General features: G+C 36.5%; 1 protein-coding gene across 2 annotated transcripts; it reads right to left on the bottom strand.

The window, feature by feature from the left end:
- Positions 1 to 4,528: 4,528 nt before the first annotated feature.
- Positions 4,529 to 16,059, bottom strand: LOC113561809. 2 transcript variants are annotated; one of them, XR_003406450.1, is made up of 4 exons: positions 15,568 to 16,059; positions 14,871 to 15,079; positions 5,557 to 5,849; positions 4,529 to 4,724 (listed from the first exon to the last, which is right to left on the bottom strand). XR_003406450.1 is itself a non-coding variant. In XM_026969051.1 (3 exons), the coding sequence occupies exons 1-2, from the start codon at positions 15,657 to 15,659 to the stop codon at positions 5,558 to 5,560; spliced, it is 384 nt and encodes a 127-aa protein (XP_026824852.1). In that variant the 5' UTR covers positions 15,660 to 16,059; the 3' UTR covers positions 4,529 to 4,724; position 5,557. The 2 variants fall into 2 exon arrangements, 1 of the variants encoding a protein (XP_026824852.1); XM_026969051.1 differs by lacking the exon at positions 14,871 to 15,079.
- Positions 16,060 to 18,117: the final 2,058 nt, after the last annotated feature.

The raw sequence follows: 18,117 nt of genomic DNA, 5'->3' as shown, positions 1-18,117 counted from the left end.
CAAATTAAACATAGAAAGATAGCGGTTGCCTCGTTATGGGCTGATGGTATCTCTGAAAGAGTTAATCGGTTCTTAAAAAGTAGTTTAACGCTCGTTAAAGCTCGTCGAGTCTTCCGACAGATGGAAAGACTTTATCTAACGTATAATACATTATTAATAATACGGTCCATTCTTCAATTAAAACATCTCCTTCTAAGCTGTTGCTTGGTTACAACCAAAGAAATCACGCGGCTCAAAGTTAAAGTCACTAATAGATAGTTGGTCATGTATTAAACGCGATGACAGTGACAGAAATAGCATTCGAGACATCGCCATAGAGACCACTGATAAAATACGAAATTATAACAAGTTGTATTACGATCAAAAACATAATCAGCCAACGCAATATAAAAGTGGTGATTACGTGCTCATTCGCGATATGCAAGCAAAAGTAGGCGAGAGCAGGAAGCTTCAGCCGAATTATAAAGGATCTTACATAGTTACTAAGGTTCTAAATAAAAACCGATATGTGATGCAAGATATTCCGGGTTTCAACCTGACTCCGAAGCTTTATAATGCAATTTTATCTCCGGATAAAATGAAACCATGGGTGAAACCGGTCTCCGAGGATGAAAGCTAATGACTGGAGTCTGCTGATTTTTGTAGTCTATGTTTTCTGATCAACCTGTAAATCTTGCATTAGGTATACATAAACATGTACATATAATGTAAAAAACATACTAAAAGTTTTTAAAATACTTTTCTCTTTACACATCTTTCTTCTGGACGCTTTTACGATTTCAAAATTGAATCCCAGACAACACACATATCTAAAAAACGTCGAAATGTCTTTTAGACATACGTGTCTCAAAGACGTCGTAAAAACATCTTTACGTCTTTTAGACATATGTGTTGTCTGGGATATTTGAACAAGACGATAAATCTTAATGTTTTTATTATAACTTAAAATCAATGAAAAATAGCAGCACACGTTTCTTAAAAGAACGAAACAAGTATAATTCACTTACTGAAAGCAGATGAAACGATGAAGCAAAACTATATTCTCATTAAAGCATTGATAGTTACAATAGCATTCTCTTCTTGTATATCTGTGCAAATTATAATTTTTTTTCAAAAAGTATACAAACTGACTATGGATTCATTTATTGATCACAACATTTCGACCATACGGTATGTGGTCCTTATCAAGTGAATATACAGGGTGTCCCATGGGAAGTTGCTGAAAGTAAACGATTGGTTCTCCCCTCCATGACTTCAGAAAGGGTCTTACGGTCAACGGTCGTTCATCTGAGCGTCCGCAGTTTTATTCTGGTTGTGGTAGATGCAAGTCCGTGCGCGTCAAAATGAGTAATCTGACGACGGAAGAAAAGATTTATCTTATCGAGTGCTTCTTTTCCAGAGGAAAAGTTTATAGCAATGCTTACAGGGGGTTTCGTACTAAATACGGAACACATAAAGTTAAGAGCGAAAACACGCTGAAAAGGTTAGAATTTATTATTTCTTTAAACGTATGCGTTACGTCACTCCAGTTTTTGGCAATAAATCTGCATTAAAATAATGTTTTGTGTTATTTTTATCAGAATTATCGATAATTTTATGCAGTATGGAACTATCCAAGACCATAGACATGATCTGCCAGGTCCTTCTGTGTCTGTAGCTGCAGAAGAAAACATTGAAGATATTAAGAAGTATTTTGAAGAGAATCCAAATTCTTCCATTCGGAAAGCTGCCCAAGCTCTTGAAATATCCAAAACAACGTCACACAGGATTTTAAAACATTTCCTGAAAATGCATCCCTATAAAATAACATCGCATCAATTGCTAACCAAACGCGCTATGACGAAACGTGTGGAATTCTGCAAGACGATAAATGGAATGTTTGAAGATGGAGAACTTGATGCAAAATTGATAATTTATACGGACGAAGCACATTTCTGGCTAAATGGTTATGTTTTAAACAAAATTATAGAGTTTGGAGGTCGGAAAATCCCAACGTTTCCCTGGCTAAATCTTTACATCCACAAAAAATAACAGCATGGGCTGCGATCTCGGTAAAAGGAATTTATCTGCAATTCTTCGAATCAACAGTCATTGGTGAAAGTTACAAGCAGCTTCTCAAAACACAATTCTTCCCTCATGCAAAAAAAGAGGCCTGGTCAGAGGATTTCATTTCATGCAGGATGGAGCGACACCACATCGAACCCAGGAGGTCTTCGAAACAATCCATAAAGTTTATGGCAATCGAGTCATCGGTTTGGGATACCCCAAATTTGCCCAGTGGGGGCTAGAATGGCCACCGTACTCGCCGGATTTAAATCCATGTGACTTCTTTCTTTGGGGATACATTAAGGACCATTGTTATGCCGGAAATCCAGAAACAGTGTCAGATTTAGTAGTAGCTATTAAAAAGGTCGTCAGCAACATTAAAGACGACATGTTAGAAAAAGTTTTCACAAGTTTTCGTAAAAGAATTGATTTTTGTACAAATTCAGATGGTGCACACTTTGAAAATATTTATCATTAGCTTACTTGATTATTAGCATATTTTTCATTAATAAAATAAACTGATATACAAACATTTTGCTAAATTTTATTTATACCCATTAAAAACTGCAGACTTTCCTCTTTCCAACGCAATTTTTGTTTTTTCAATAACTGCATACGTTTAAAAATGACAGCTGATTAGTTTCAGCAACTTCCCATTGGACACCCTGTATTATATTATTATTTTATGTTACATTATCATAGGCATATTTATTAATATAAAATAAAACTATAACTTATACGTATAGAATGTTGCGTCCGGGGCGTCTTCGGAGCGCGCAGCTGATTGCGATCAGCTCGTAACACAAGGTGGTTCCAAAACACAGAGCCACCCCGGACACAACAATAGTACTTCATGTATATTATAAAATAAAATGTATACATATACATATATATATATGTATGTGTGTGCGCGCGCGCGCGCGTGTGTGTGTATGATATAGAGTTTATAATATTCATTACATTTATTTTATGGATTCAAACGTAACTTATACGGCAAAGAAATAAAATAAATAGAAGTGATTGGGCATTATATCTGTGAATAATCAATGCATAAAAATTATATATATATATATATAATATATAGTTCTTCTTACGTTTGCGAAAATGTAAACGACGTAAAAAGTAAAAGGGACATGAAAGAATATTCAGATAATCAGTGTGAAAACAGAGAAGCGCGAACATGATGAAACCAAACATGTTAAAGGCATGAAACAACGATATAGTAAACGACTGATTAGAAAGAAACTGAATGACTGCGTGATGGTGGGAGGGTGAGAGGGGGAGAGAGAGAGAGAGAGAGAGAGAGAGAGGGGTCGCCTCCATTTGCACACGGAACGATTGTACACCGCACGATTGGCCACCGCACGATTGCGCACGCACATTGCACGATTGGACACCGCACTATTGTACACTGCACAATTGGACACCACTAAAATAGATGTTCTTTCCACAGTTTTATCAATAAATTTTATTGATAATTTGGTGATATTACGATTTCCAGGGCCCCTTGATTTGACGACGGTTTCTGATAGTACTTTTAACGCTGAATAAAAAAGTATATAGGTATTATAGGGCTAACTGCTGTCGTTTATGAAATATTCGGTGTTAAAGATGACTTATGAAGGTTAGGAAACCTGTCATACCTGTCATAAATTGTATTAATACAATTAATGTGTATAAATTTAATGTGTATAAATTATACACATAGTTTGTTGCGCGCGCGCACACACACACACACCGAAGGGGGGTGCAGGGGGGCCTTCGGCCCCCCACCCGCACCCCCCCTCGCAGGATGGACCTTGATTGGCATGGAATGTCTAAGATACAAATCTCGTCAAACCCACGCGAAATCGTATAAAAAGTACTATTCGAAACCATCGTCATTTTTAACACCGACTATCTCGAAAACGAAGCAGTTAGTCCAAGACCTATATACTTTTTTATTCAGCGTTAAAAATACTATCAGAAACCGTCGTCAAATCAGGGGGCCCTGGAAATCGTAATATCACCAAATTATCAATACAATTTATTGATAAAACTGTGGAAAGAACATCTATTTTAGTGGTGTCCAATTGTGCAGTGTACAATAGTACGGTGTTCAATCGTGCAATGCGCGTGCGCAATCGTGCGGTGGCCAATCGTGCGGTGTCCAATCGTTCCGTGTGCAATACAACGTGTCCAATCGTGCGTGTCCAATCGTGCGGTGTACAATCGTTCCGTGAGCAAACGGGATACGCCCGAGAGAGAGAGAGAGAGAGAGAGAGAGAGAGAGAGATAGAGAGAGAGAGAGAGAGAGAGAGAGAGAGAGAGAGAGAGAGAGAGACGAGCGAAGGAACCAGAACGAGCAATCGAATATAAGGTAACTTTTCAATATTGTACGTTTTTGATCATTTTTTTCTAAGCAATCTAATGCAGGTAAAAGGATGTCTGGGAATTTATTGGGAAATTGTGCACATGTAATACAAAATTAAATACATCAATATATTTTTTATATGATATTTATTATATAGAATGGAATGGAGAAGGCATATTTTTAAAGACAATTTTTAATATCTGTATGGATATGGGTACGGTGCGTACGGTGCATACGGTGTGGGAGGCGGCGGTGGTGGGGATAGTGTATACCCCATTCTCCTCCTCTCCACTTGCAGCGCCCGACGAATGATATTTTTCACTTGCTGAAAAAATACATTTTTTAACTGTAAAATTATATTAATCGACCAACTCGCTGTATGTAATTTTTATTCAAATGTGAATTTATTAATAATCACAACGTTTCGATCGTGATTCCGAAACTTTTCAAGCGCTAGTTCAGTCAGAAATATGAAATTGTTGTGTCAGATTGTACAAACCATGAAGTACTCAAATTAAATTTAAAATGTATAAAAACATAAAAAGTAGTCAATTATAAATAAAATGTATGTTAACTGTAAGACTTGTCAAAAGAATGGAAAGAAAACGTGTAAACAAAAAAAGTATTATGCTTCTTTCATTTCCACGTTTCCTTTCTTTTCATTCTTTTGACAAGTCTGACAGTTAATATACATTTTATTTATAATTGACTACTTTTTATGTTTTTATACATTTTAAATTTAATTTGACTACTCCATGGTTGTACAATCTGACATACAACAATTTCATATTTCTGACTTGACTAGCGCTTGAAAAGGATCGGAATCACGATCGAAACGTTGTGTTTATTTGAATAAAAATAACATATAGCCAGTTGGTCGATTAATATAATTTGTTTACAGTTAATTATTACTGGCGAAAAATTGCGTGCGTGCATGCGTATGTTGTGTAACGTAAGCGTATTTGCGTGTAACAGAAAAAAGTAAGGAATGAGTGAACGAAGGAATGAGCGAGCGAGCGAATATATCAACAAGCAAAGAAGCAAGAGAGAGAGAGAAAGCGAGCGAACGAGCGAGCGAGCGAATGAATGAAGAAACATGCGCGCGCGAACGAACAAAACCGAACCTAACCAAATATAATTATAGAAAAAGTACTTACTTTATGCGATACGGGCGCCCCTCTTCCTCTTCCTCTTCCTTTTCTTGCATCCCGTGACGGTGGATGATCCGTTGTTTGTTGCCCCGTCGGCGGTGGTATCGTCACCGTCGTCGTCGTTGTTTGTTGCCCCGTCGGCGGTGGTGGTTACGATGGTGGTGGCGATGGTACCATCGCCGTCGTCGTTGTGTGTTGCTCCGTCAGCGGTGGTGGTTGCAATGGTGGTGGCGGTGGTATTATCGCCGTCGTCGTTTCCAGATACGTTGTTTCCGGATGCGTTGCACCTTCGCTTTTTGCTGTAATAACAAAAATATTATAATGTATTAATATATATATATATATATATATATATATATATATATATATGTACAGGGTGTTTCCTCTAACTGTAGCACTTAGAATATCTCTGCTTTCTTTGATGATATGAAAAAAGTCAAAGAACGAAAATTGTTCGATTCAAAGAGACTAGTACTCTGGTAAGAAAATTATTTTTTTTAATGTGACCTTTCACAAGATATCAAGGTCATGAACATTTTTTTAAATGAGATGGTACATTTTCCTTAACGAAATGATGTAGCTTGTAAAAAAGCAAATTCAACCATACAGAATATGTTGACCTTCAAATGACTTTGAACCACAAAAATTACGGTTAGGAAAAGAAACTATTTATTGTATGTATAACTACAAAGATATACCTTTTTTTACAGATGTTCGAAATGATCACCGTTTACTTCTATACACTTTCGAATTCGATGAATAAACGATTGTTTTACGTTTTTGAGAGATTCCGGAGTAATTGCGGTGCACGCACGCTGAATTCTTTCTCGAATTATGAGTGAACAGGGGAGTTATGCTCAGTTTCAATAGTTAACTAAATAATTGCGACAATTCAATCAATCATTAAAGAACCCTCTAGATATCATATAAAACATGGGTAAATAGTACATTACGATACAAGTGCGGAGGAATTAGAAATCGCCCAAATCTCGGAAGTTGGACACACGAGTCAAAGACGAGTGCGGCCATTTGCATTGTTCACTCATAATTTAGTTCATTTTCTGAGTTCAAATAGGTAGTTAACTCAAACATGGCACACCTCACTGAACGAGAACGAATATCTCTGTTAATAATGCGAGGGTGGGGTGATCTACAAAGAGGTAATTGGCAGGTATTGCGACTATTTAATAAAACTTTCAGAGTAGAGGAAAATCCCATCTCCAAAAGTACTGTTGTACGTACAATTCAACGTTTTGAGGAAACTAGTAGTGTTAAAGATCGTGAAAAACCTGGTAGACCTAAGTTAGCAACGAATGATGAAAAAACGTTAAGTGTCTTACAGTCATTCGTCGAAGATCCTCATTATTGCATACCTCGCGTTTCACAAGAGCATGAAATTGGGGTTGGATCTGTACATAAAATTCTAAAGCTCAACAAATGGCATCCATATAAAATCCGTTTGGTTCAGGAACTATCTGAAGATGACTTTGACAGACGAGTGGAGTTTTGTGAAATTATGATGCAGATGATTAACGATGATCCTTTACTCCTCAACAACATTATCTTCTCCGATGAGGCCACATTTGAGTTAAATGGACAAGTAAATAGACAAAATAGCAGATATTGGAGTGATGATAATCCTCATTGGATGAGAGATACTCACACCCAACATCCCCAAAAAGTTAATGTGTGGGCTGGTATTTTCAACGGTAGACCAGTTGGGCCATTTTTCATCGAGGGCAATTTAACAGCTCAGATGTATGAAAACATGCTTCGAGAACAAATTATACCAGCCATACGGAATTTAGCAGATGGTAATTTTGATGACATTTACTTTCAACAGGATGGGGCTCCTCCACATTATGGAGTTAACGTTCGTCGATATTTGGACGAAACATTTCCTGACAGATGGATCGGGCGTAGGGGTGCCATTGAATGGCCAGCTAGATCTCCAGACCTGAATCCTCTAGATTATTTCTTTTGGGGGTACTTAAAAGGGAAGGTCTACACTACGAAGCCTCAAGATTTAGATGATTTGCGGAATAGGATAACCCGTGAAATAGACGCCATACCAGAGGAAACTTACAGGAATTCGGTTTTAAGTTTTTATCATAGATTGGCACATTGCCAAGCAGTTCAAGGGCAACAATTCGAACATTTGTTGTAAGATGTTTCAATCAATCTAAATAATGAGTCGCGAGTAGCACCCCAAATCGTGAGAGGCAAGGGGACTCATATTAATTAAGGACCCCAAACCGTGAGAGGCAAGGGGACTCACGATAATCAAGCACCCCAAATCGTGAGAGGCAAGGGGTCTCATGATAATCAAGCACCCCAAGGGGGCAGATTCTCACCACGTCCACGTTCGTTGTCCCTGGATAAGACTAAGAGTGAGAGAAACCAACAACTGTGATTTGATAAAGGTCAAAAGGCTTGAAGATCAGCCTTGGATGTCATTTTGACCATCACAAGATTACATATCTGAACGTAAAATTTCCTGCTCTTTCCAAATCTGGGGTCAAAAATAGCAATTCCCATTTAAAAAATGCAAATTGACCTTCAAATAACCTTCAAGGTCGAGATCAAGGTCAAATTTGAGGTCACAAAAGAACAGAACTTTATGAACCATAAAACTTTTGTTCGGGTCATTTTTCCCTATGATGCATAGATTCTGAGATAGGAGGTGGGTCCGTTACTTTTCGAAAGCCCTGTATATGTATGTATGTATGTATGTATGTATGTATGTATATATTATAAATATATCCATACTCTGATATCACTGTGAGGTAAAAATTAATATAATTATTATTTATTTATATAAATATATTTATATATATATGTATGTACAAATATTTTTTTATACCAATCTACACTATTATGCGCAGGGATACGTGTAAATGTAGTGAATAAATGCATACTGCATGCTATCGTACATTATTGCGCTTTACAAACACTACACATACACAACTATTACAAAACTAGTAATTGAATTGCACTGAGCAACAACAGAGGGTGCGTTCCGAATCGCGCATGAAGCGCGCATTATATATATTATGCGTAACATTCATTATAGATAAATGCGTGCATATGTGCGATTCCGAACGCATCCAGAGTGAGAAGGATAGTGTCTCGCGGTAGAAATAGTTGAACTTCAACTGTTGAAGCAGATCGGATAGTATCCGTTGCAGCTAACGCGAAAGTGTGTGTGAAAATATTATTTTCACTATCTATGATATAACACACAGTATAATAATTAATAAATTATTACTGTTGTAATGGGTGTACATTGTGGAAAGAAGTTGCGTCCGTCTTTGACCAAGTTCTCCAGGAGAAAAGCATACGTACAAAGGTTAGTGTCTTGTATATGAGATTTTCATAACAATGAGATAAATAGACAGACAGACAGGTAGACAGACAGACAGGTAGATAGACAGGTAGATAGACAGACAGACAGACAGACAGACAGGCAGGCAGGCAGGTAGACAGACAGACAGACAGGTAGATAGACAGGTAAACGGACAGGTAAACAGACAGGTAGACAGATAGGTAGACAGACAGACAGGCAGGCAGGTAGACAGACAGACAGGTAGACAGACAGGTAAACAGACAGTAGACAGACAGGTAGACAGACAGACCGACAGACAGACAGGTAGACAGACAGACAGACAGACAGGTAGACAGACAGACAGGCAGGCAGGTAGACAGACAGGTAGACAGACAGACCGACAGACCGACAGACAGACAGGTAGACAGGTAGACAGGCAGATACTTCATCACTTTATCATTCTGTGTATAACGAAAAAATTATTTTTAAAGATTTAATAAATATTTATTATTTTGTTAAATATCGTAGGTTATTAAAGCAATAAAGTTCTAAATATTATTTTTCGTAATGCAGAAAAATGCAACCGTTGAAAAATAAAAATGTTTGTTTGTTCATCTTTATCTTAAAATAAAAATAAACTGTATGCAGTTATTCTGTTTATAATTTATAGTAACAATTGTAATGTTATGCTAGAAGCGTCTACTCGACGATATAGATTAAAATAAATATCGGAAGCGTCTATTCCGACGGTACTAATTCAAATAAAAATCAGAAGCGTCTATCCCGACGGTACTAATTGCAATAAATATCAGAAGCGTCTATCCCGACGGTACTGATTCCAATAAATATCGGAAGCATCTATTCCGACAGTACTAATTCAAATAAAAATCAGAAGCGTCTATCCCGACGGTACTGATTACAATAAATATCGGAAGCATTTATTTCGACAGTACTAAGTCAAATAAAACTCAGAAGCATCTATCCCGAAGGTACTGATTGCAATAAATATCAGAAGCGTCTATCCCGACGGTACTGATTACAATAAAAATCAGAGACATCTGGTCTGACAGTACTACTTATTACAAATAGAATAACAGCATACAGTTAATTTTTAATTCAAGTTGAAGTCCATAAAATAAGTGTTATATATATATATATATATATATATATATATAACACTTATACAACAAAACAAAACATTATATCTTTGATTAATTATTATTGATTATTAATATTTTATAAGATGCTTTTTCCTTTATCGTTATGTATATTAATATATTTACTATTTTTTGTAGGCGGAATTAAAAAGGGTGAGCAAAGAAACGAGTTGCAAGAACAATGAGAGTACGGACGAATCCATCAATGTCGGACAATCAATAAAATCATTGATTGCTCCCAATATGATGGAATCAGAATTCCGTATCCAAAAAACGTGCCAGTCTAAAATAACAAAGTACGAAGGTACGTCCAAAATTTTCAATGCGAAGATGACAATAGTATTGTCATCGAAAAAGGCTTGCATGTATATCGAATCCAAGAACACGAGCCCGCAGGTCGTCGCATTGTCGACGATAATTTAAGTATTGAAAGTGGCTGTCTGGATACCAATCGTATTCAGGAAAACCTGCCTGAAGACCGTCGCATTGTCAACGATGATTTAATTATTGAACGTGGCGGCCTGGATACCAATCGTATCCAGGAAAGCATGCCTGAAGGCCGTCGCATTGTCGACATTTCTTATATGTGGAATGAAATCCACAGAACGTTTGATAATCACGCGCGAGAAATCGAGTGCCAATTTAAAGATTGGAAACTCATACATTCTCTTCGGCATGGGTTAAAGACGCAGTTGTTCTTCAAATGCCAAATGTGCCATTACGAAGACGACATCTGGTCAGAACCCACGGAACCGCATGTTTTAGACATTGATACAGCTGCTGCAGCAGACAGTATTACAACGGGAATTGGTTACGCCTAACTGGAAGAGTTGTGTGCAGCTGTAAACATTCCTTGTATGTCTGAAAAGACATACATAAATCGTCGAGATACTTTAGTCGACGATTTCTTGAATACTGCCATGCAAAGCATGAAAATGGCAGGCGAGGAGGAAAAACAACTCACAATTGAAAGGAATGAAACTATAAATGGCATTCCATATATAACCGTCGTTGCAGATGGTAGTTGGGGGAAGAGGTCGTACGGCTCTGCGTACGATTCACTTTCCGGCGTCGGTGCTATAATCGGTTACCGCACGAGAAAAGTTCTCTTCATCGGTATCCGTAATAAATATTGTACGCCATGCGACATGGCGGAGCGACGAGGTCTCCAGGTACGGAAGCATAAATGCTACAAAAATTTCGACCGCAACGCTAGCTCGACAAGCATGGAGAGCGACGCTATTGCGGAAGGCTTCAACAGTAGCCTTGAAATGCATGGACTGATTTACAAAACAGTTATTGCCGATGGCGATAGCAGCGTGTATCAATCCATCATTAATAATGCACCGTACCGCGAAATGCATGTAATGGTGCGAAAGATTGAATGCACCAATCATTTGCTTCGCAACTTATGCAAAAAGCTGAAAGCTGTAGCAGAAACGACTTAGCCAAGCATGCATAGGAAGCGTGAGTTTGTACAGCTGCGAAATGTTGTGAAAATCAACATTTTAAAAATACGCAAAGAAGTGTTACGATTAGCCGCTGTACAAAGAAAACGATCGCAATCTGACCATGTAAAGGCTATGGATTTACAAAAAGCCATATTAAACATTCCTAGCCATATATTTAGTGAACATAAGCGATGCAAAGAACATGGTATAATAGAAGCAACTGCGATAACAGCAAGAATTATGTCCCACTTCTGCAGTTGTATGGTCTGTACCAAAAAGTTGACAGTGCTGTAAAGTGGTTGAGCGCTCATTCTGACAGTTTGTTATTAAATTTAACAAACAATCCTGCAGAAGCGTTCAATTCCATCATCTGCAAACTAATTGGTGGAAAATGCATATATTTTGGCCAACGAGGTTCATATAATGCCAGAATTGCAGGAAGTGTTGTGCAGTACAACACGCAACAAGTTCTTACACAAGTGATTGAAAACATGTGTAAGAATGTGCATCTTGTTGCCAGTAATTTAGAAAGACGACGCCAAATCAAAGTTGCGCAAAGCAAACAATACAGAGGTAGAAGGGAGGCAGAAAAGGTTTAAGCGAGATGCAGGGCCAGATTCTTATTACGGCCCACAATCGCAAAAACCAGATCTTGCACCTCATGTTTTCGAGCAATTAAAGCAAAATCATGTTGAAAGGTTGCTCGAAAACGCAGCTAATCGTAACCAAATTGAATGTCAGACAAGAGGTCAAAGTGATTGCGAATTGTGGCACTCATTGAGACGCGAAATGTTAACGGCATCCAATTTTGGAATCGTATGTCGCATGAGACCAACAACGTCTTGCGCAACGACAGTAAAAAGCATTTTGTTTCCTCCTTCCATCGAGACCACTGCCATGAAATATGGACGCGACATGGAGGAAGTCGCAAGGAAACAGATTGCTGTAAAATTAAAAAAGGACATTACAGCATGTGGATTGTTTATTGATGAAGAAAATCCATGCTTGGGCGCTTCTCCTGACGGTCTTATTGATGAAGACGGTCTCCTGGAGATTAAATGTCCTTTGTCAGCTGAGAATTTGACAGCTGATGAGGCTTCACAGAAATTGCCTCAATTCAAAACTGTGTTTGACCGAAAGAATCCTGATAAAATGAATCCGAAACACCGATACTTTTATCAGGTTCAAGGTCAATTAAATATCACACGGCGAGATTATTGCATCTTTGTTGTGTGGACGCCTAAAAGCTTCAAAATAGTGCGTGTTAGCAGAGATGAAGTTTTTTGGAAAAACCAAATGCTACCTTTCCTAACACGTTTCTATTATGAATGCATGCTGCCTGAGATATTGGACAGTCGCTTCGATAGGCACTTGTCAATAAGAGATCCGCAGTACATACGTGAGGCTAAAGAAAGTAAAGATGTATGTAAAAGGACCAATAGTTCAGTAGGTCAGCGGAAAATTTTCCTGAAGGATGAAACTGCTGAACAGATCAGTCCACTAACAGAACCATCTGCTGTTTCTCATTCTGAGAAACAAGATGATGATTGTATCATCATCAGTTATTCTAATGAAAAAAGAGAAATAACTGAAGAAAATGCAAAAAGAATGAAAAACACTCTCGACGATACGATTGTTCCTTTCTCTTTGCTGGAGCAGAATATTTTACCTCTGCACAGCAAAGTGAACGATGAATCTTTAGATACAGTTTTACGCATCGTCAGAGAGACGTCTCCTTTCGAGACACAAAGCGTGCAGTACCTTGAATGTCCTCAGCTCATTGACGCTAGTACTAACGTCATGAGCATTCAAATAATTGGAGGGAATTGTACCGATCATTGGCGGTGCATTTTCTTTGACGGTTCCAAACTGCATGTGTATGACAGCATACCCGGCTGTACATATCACAAATTAGCAGCAAAGGAAAAAGATTATATTCGCAAACGTTTCCCACAAATAAACGTGAGCGATATAATTTTTGAAAAGGTGCAAACACAACCGGATTGTACGAGTTGTGGTATTTATGCTGCCGCCTTTGCTACTGCTATAGCGTTGGGAAAAGATCCATGCGAGGAAAAATATTGCAATGACGTGAAGCGCATGAGACGTCATTTTCTTACTATTTTAGAAAGTAAGGAACTGACGCTTTTCCCGACCTAAAAATGTTTACACATCACATTTTCAAAGGCATCACATACGTAGCAATGACCTCATAATCAATGATGTCATAAATGTTGAGTAAAACATTGTTGCTCGATGCGTGCGTTATTCGCACGAACGCTTCTTGCAACAAATGCGTTATTGCTCACATGCCTCCTATGATCAATCGGAGAGACGAACAAATAAATTGGTTGCGTTCTCACGGGAATGGGCGTTGGAGGGGCCCATTTTATTTCTAAACTTTTATAAATATTTTAAATTTTCTAAATATTTAATGTCACTGAAGGATGTTATTAGTAAGTAACTTATTCGAAATACTTGGCGCTGCTAAACCAACTCAAGAGGACAGTGTTCCATTGCTGTACTAGTTCAAAATGTTTCTTTTTTCTTCTAATATGTAATAAAAACATTACCTTCTTTCTTACTCTTATTTAAAAATATTTTAGATATTTTATATATTATACATAATACAAGTTCTCACAAAACAGCTGCATGAACTTGAAGAACACATAGAGCAAGTATTTGGATTTGTCAACATTTAAATTGTTGCAAATACAAGAAGAGGTGACGATTCGAAGACGAATAAATGCACTCATGGAAGACGTGACAGACAAACAGAAGGAGAACGCTCGTTACAAATGCGGTATGCTCAGTTACAAGACCAGTTGCATCAGTGTTGATTAAATAATACATAATTATTTAAAAATACATCATTATGCTTGTTGAATGTTATGTAGCAAGCTTTATTGCAACATGTATTATTTTCCAGACTATATTTAATTTTAATAAATACTAATTAGTGTCATTTTCAGATTTATTTAGTTTATATTTTTATATACTCCCATCACATTTATTCAAAATCGACGGAGATTCTGCGTTATTAAAAATAATTCAAAGTATTCTGACACATTCACAATCATTTCACATCATTTTATTAACTTATTATTCACAATCATTTCACATCATTTTATTAACTTATAAGTAATCTAGCTCTAGATTTTGATACAAATAGTAGCGATGTTTCGGTGAATTTGGTTTTTTGTTTTATAAAGATATTCTATAAAAGTTTCATATACGAGAAGCTATAAAATATACTGATTGTATGAAAAAAATTTTATTGGAATGTTCATATGCACATTTGATATATATTGTAAAAAAGTAAGTTTGTTGTGATATATAATACATCATTATAGATAAATGCGCGCATATGCACGACTCGGAACGCACCCTAAATGTTGAAAGACTTCCTACAGTCCAGTTGACGTTCCAAATGCTTCAGAGTTTTGAAGCATTCACGTCTTCCCGACATGTCGGTAATGTCAATTCTGTCAGCCACTGATATTTTAGTTCCATCGAAGTGGCAGCACTTTCACGAAACAGTTCACTAGCAGCTCCAGCATCCCCTTAAGCACTATGACTTCAATATTTGCGCTTTGCTAGAAAATAGGTCTCAAAACAGTGGTACGATAGGACTCCAGGCGAAGGTCCACTTTAAAAAAACCGAACGCGCCATTGGTAGTACCTCAAGAGTGGTGCGGAAATCCACCGTTAGTATTTTTTATATTTAAAAATTATTATAATATTTTTATATAGCTATACAGTCTGCTGTACAATTTGTTTACAGAAAAGTGAAATTATGCATGATTTATAAGAAAATAATAGAATATTTTTGTATTATTTCTACCCCGCTACCCCCGAAATGTTCCGCGTAAGCATGACAAGAAATTTCCACCAAGTAATGTCATTAATAACTCATTATTTATAAAAAAAATTGTATATAAAGATACACAAGATTCAGGCGGTAGATTATACAATAATAAAAAATCACGTTAAGCACAATACGTAAAAAAATATATTGTGGGTGTATTTGAGAAGTATGCATGCATAGCACATACATCAATTGACCCCCTAATCTTTTACATACCTGTACATTACCAGACGCACGGTCGATCCAAGCGGCTGACATCTATGGATCGATCGATTCATCACTGCTGCGGTCGGTAACCCATCTTCCATGGTAAAACGTTGTCGCAGGAATTAAGATTCACCCTGTATAGGTTATATCCATGACAATACGTGAAACCAAACTGTTGGCCATTTTTAATACATCATTTCGCGCATGCATTTCGTATACTGTAAACTGAAGAATAGACGATGAATGGACATTTTCTCACTCTTTCTCTCTACAGGAAAAGGCCTATCCAGGTATATAAGATCTATGCTAAGAATGCTCTAATGTCCTACTGTTTTAGTTCCTAGTATATACTGAGAAGATCCTATGATATATACTAAGAATATCTGTAGAACGTTAATGGTATATTTCCAGTATGTCACCGATATATCATGCATACGTATTAGATTAGGTTATACTGAGATTAAATGAATTTGTACTTTATTTTTCTTTAACTATATAAGTATGGACTGCTAGCAGTCCCATTTTTCCTACTTTTTCGTGTATCCAACATCTGTCGCGCTACAAGGTACCAAACGGGAGAGCGGCGAACTAAAATGTAACGCCATGCTTGTTTCGTATGCATGAAGCCTGTCGGTGACTGACGGTGTTGACGGTAATTTTAATTCCCGATTTTTATTTTAAATCGCAGTCTGTCAACTAATTCTCAATAAAATGGTGGTGTATTGTTACGTCGAGGGATGTACTTCAACCCTGTATAAAAAGTCTCGGGAGAATCAGGAACCAGTGTCATTTCATGGGTAAATTAAAACCTAAGCTATGCTTTATTTACAAACGATTTCTCATAGTGATATTTCAATTTATTTTGAGAATATTTCTTTCTTTTATTAAGAATTATTAGTTGACAGACTGCGATTTAAAATAAAAATCGGGAATTAAAAGTACTGTCAACACCGTCAGTCACCGACAGGCTTCATGCATACGAAACAAGCATGGCGTTGCATTTTAGTTCGCCGCTCTCCCGTTTGGTACCTTGTAGCGCGACAGATGTTGGATACACGAAAAAGTAAGAAAAATGGGACTGCTAGCAGTCCATACTTATATAGTCAAAGCTATTTTTATTTATGTTAAAAATAAATATTTTTATTAATTTCTTATAATTATTATAAACTTATAGATTGCTTATAGCTTTGTTATTATAAATTGGAGCTGATATGTCTTCATTAGTCGCATTTTGATGTTTTCCTATTACACCTAAAAAAAAATTAATATATTTTTAAAAATTATTTATTTTTTAATAAATAAATTTATTTATTAATAAAATATACTAATGTATGTGTATGCGGTTGAGATTTTTAAACATTTTTTTTATAATACACGATAAATACGAAATGTGTACACAAAATATTATGAAAAATATATGCAAGAAATTTTGTTTAAATATATTTTATAATTTTTATAATATTACAGAAATGCAATAACTAATTTCTACTTCTACATGAAGAAAATAATTACCTGAATTGAGAAACAGTGCTTAACCAATCCTTACGTAGACTAAACTTCTGATTTGTGAATAGCACTAATGCGTCGCAAAATATAATCTCTTTACCCATACAGCACAAAATATTCGGAGAATATTCTAACAACATGATTTTCATATATTCGGAGAATATTCGAACAACATGATTTCCATATATTCTAAGAATATTCGAAAAGAATATTCGTAAACAGTTCCACGAATGTTCTAAATTTATTGGTATGTTATTTGGTAAGTACTCAGAATATTCTAATGATATTTCAATGAATATTCTTATAATATTTTATTTCGTTTGTTATGTATCTAAATATTCCTATAACGTCCTACGAACTTTTCTGTGTAAAAATAACATTAATCGACTTATCAGGTCACACTTCTTATTCATTCCGTATCGTGATGCATTTCGTAGTACATGGTTATGATGAGAATAGGTTTGTCGATCGAAATAATCCCATTTATCCTAGAAAACATGTAGCAAAAGTTCACAGGACGTCGTAGAAATATCCAGAAGACTCTGGACGTCTTTGATATTGGTCAATATATTCTACGATTACGGGTACGTTCCATTTGACGCTCCCAACGATCGCGAGCGTCATTCTATCTTTATTCAATGTTCAGTGAGCAATAAACATACGCAAAATGTTCATAAAATATGCTACAGAATATTTATAGAACATTCAGAGAATATGAGTTTTTGTCTACTTCAAATGTTCCATGGAAGGTTCACAGAAACTCTGAAGCATTATATGAGAATATTCTAAACATTCTCCGATATTATTCTATGAATGATCATAAAACGATCTTGTGCTGTATGGGTATAAATCTATAAGAAGAAAAAGAATATTCAATTATGCCCACTTATTAAAGTTACATGTACAATACAAGAACATACAATCATCGGTAGACGAAACAAGAAAGAAGAACTAACAACCCCAATAGCCAAATCTGTTAGAAACAGATTTCGTCAGAGTCTGCTACAAATGTTGTCAGCAGAAACGCCACAAATTTGACTCAGGATCGATACA

The sequence above is a fragment of the Ooceraea biroi genome, chromosome 4, assembly GCF_003672135.1.
Source record: "Ooceraea biroi isolate clonal line C1 chromosome 4, Obir_v5.4, whole genome shotgun sequence".
NCBI classification, from domain to species: Eukaryota; Metazoa; Arthropoda; class Insecta; order Hymenoptera; family Formicidae; genus Ooceraea; species Ooceraea biroi.
Note: the sequence above shows the minus strand (reverse complement) of the source record. Positions and strands in the feature narration are given on the sequence as shown.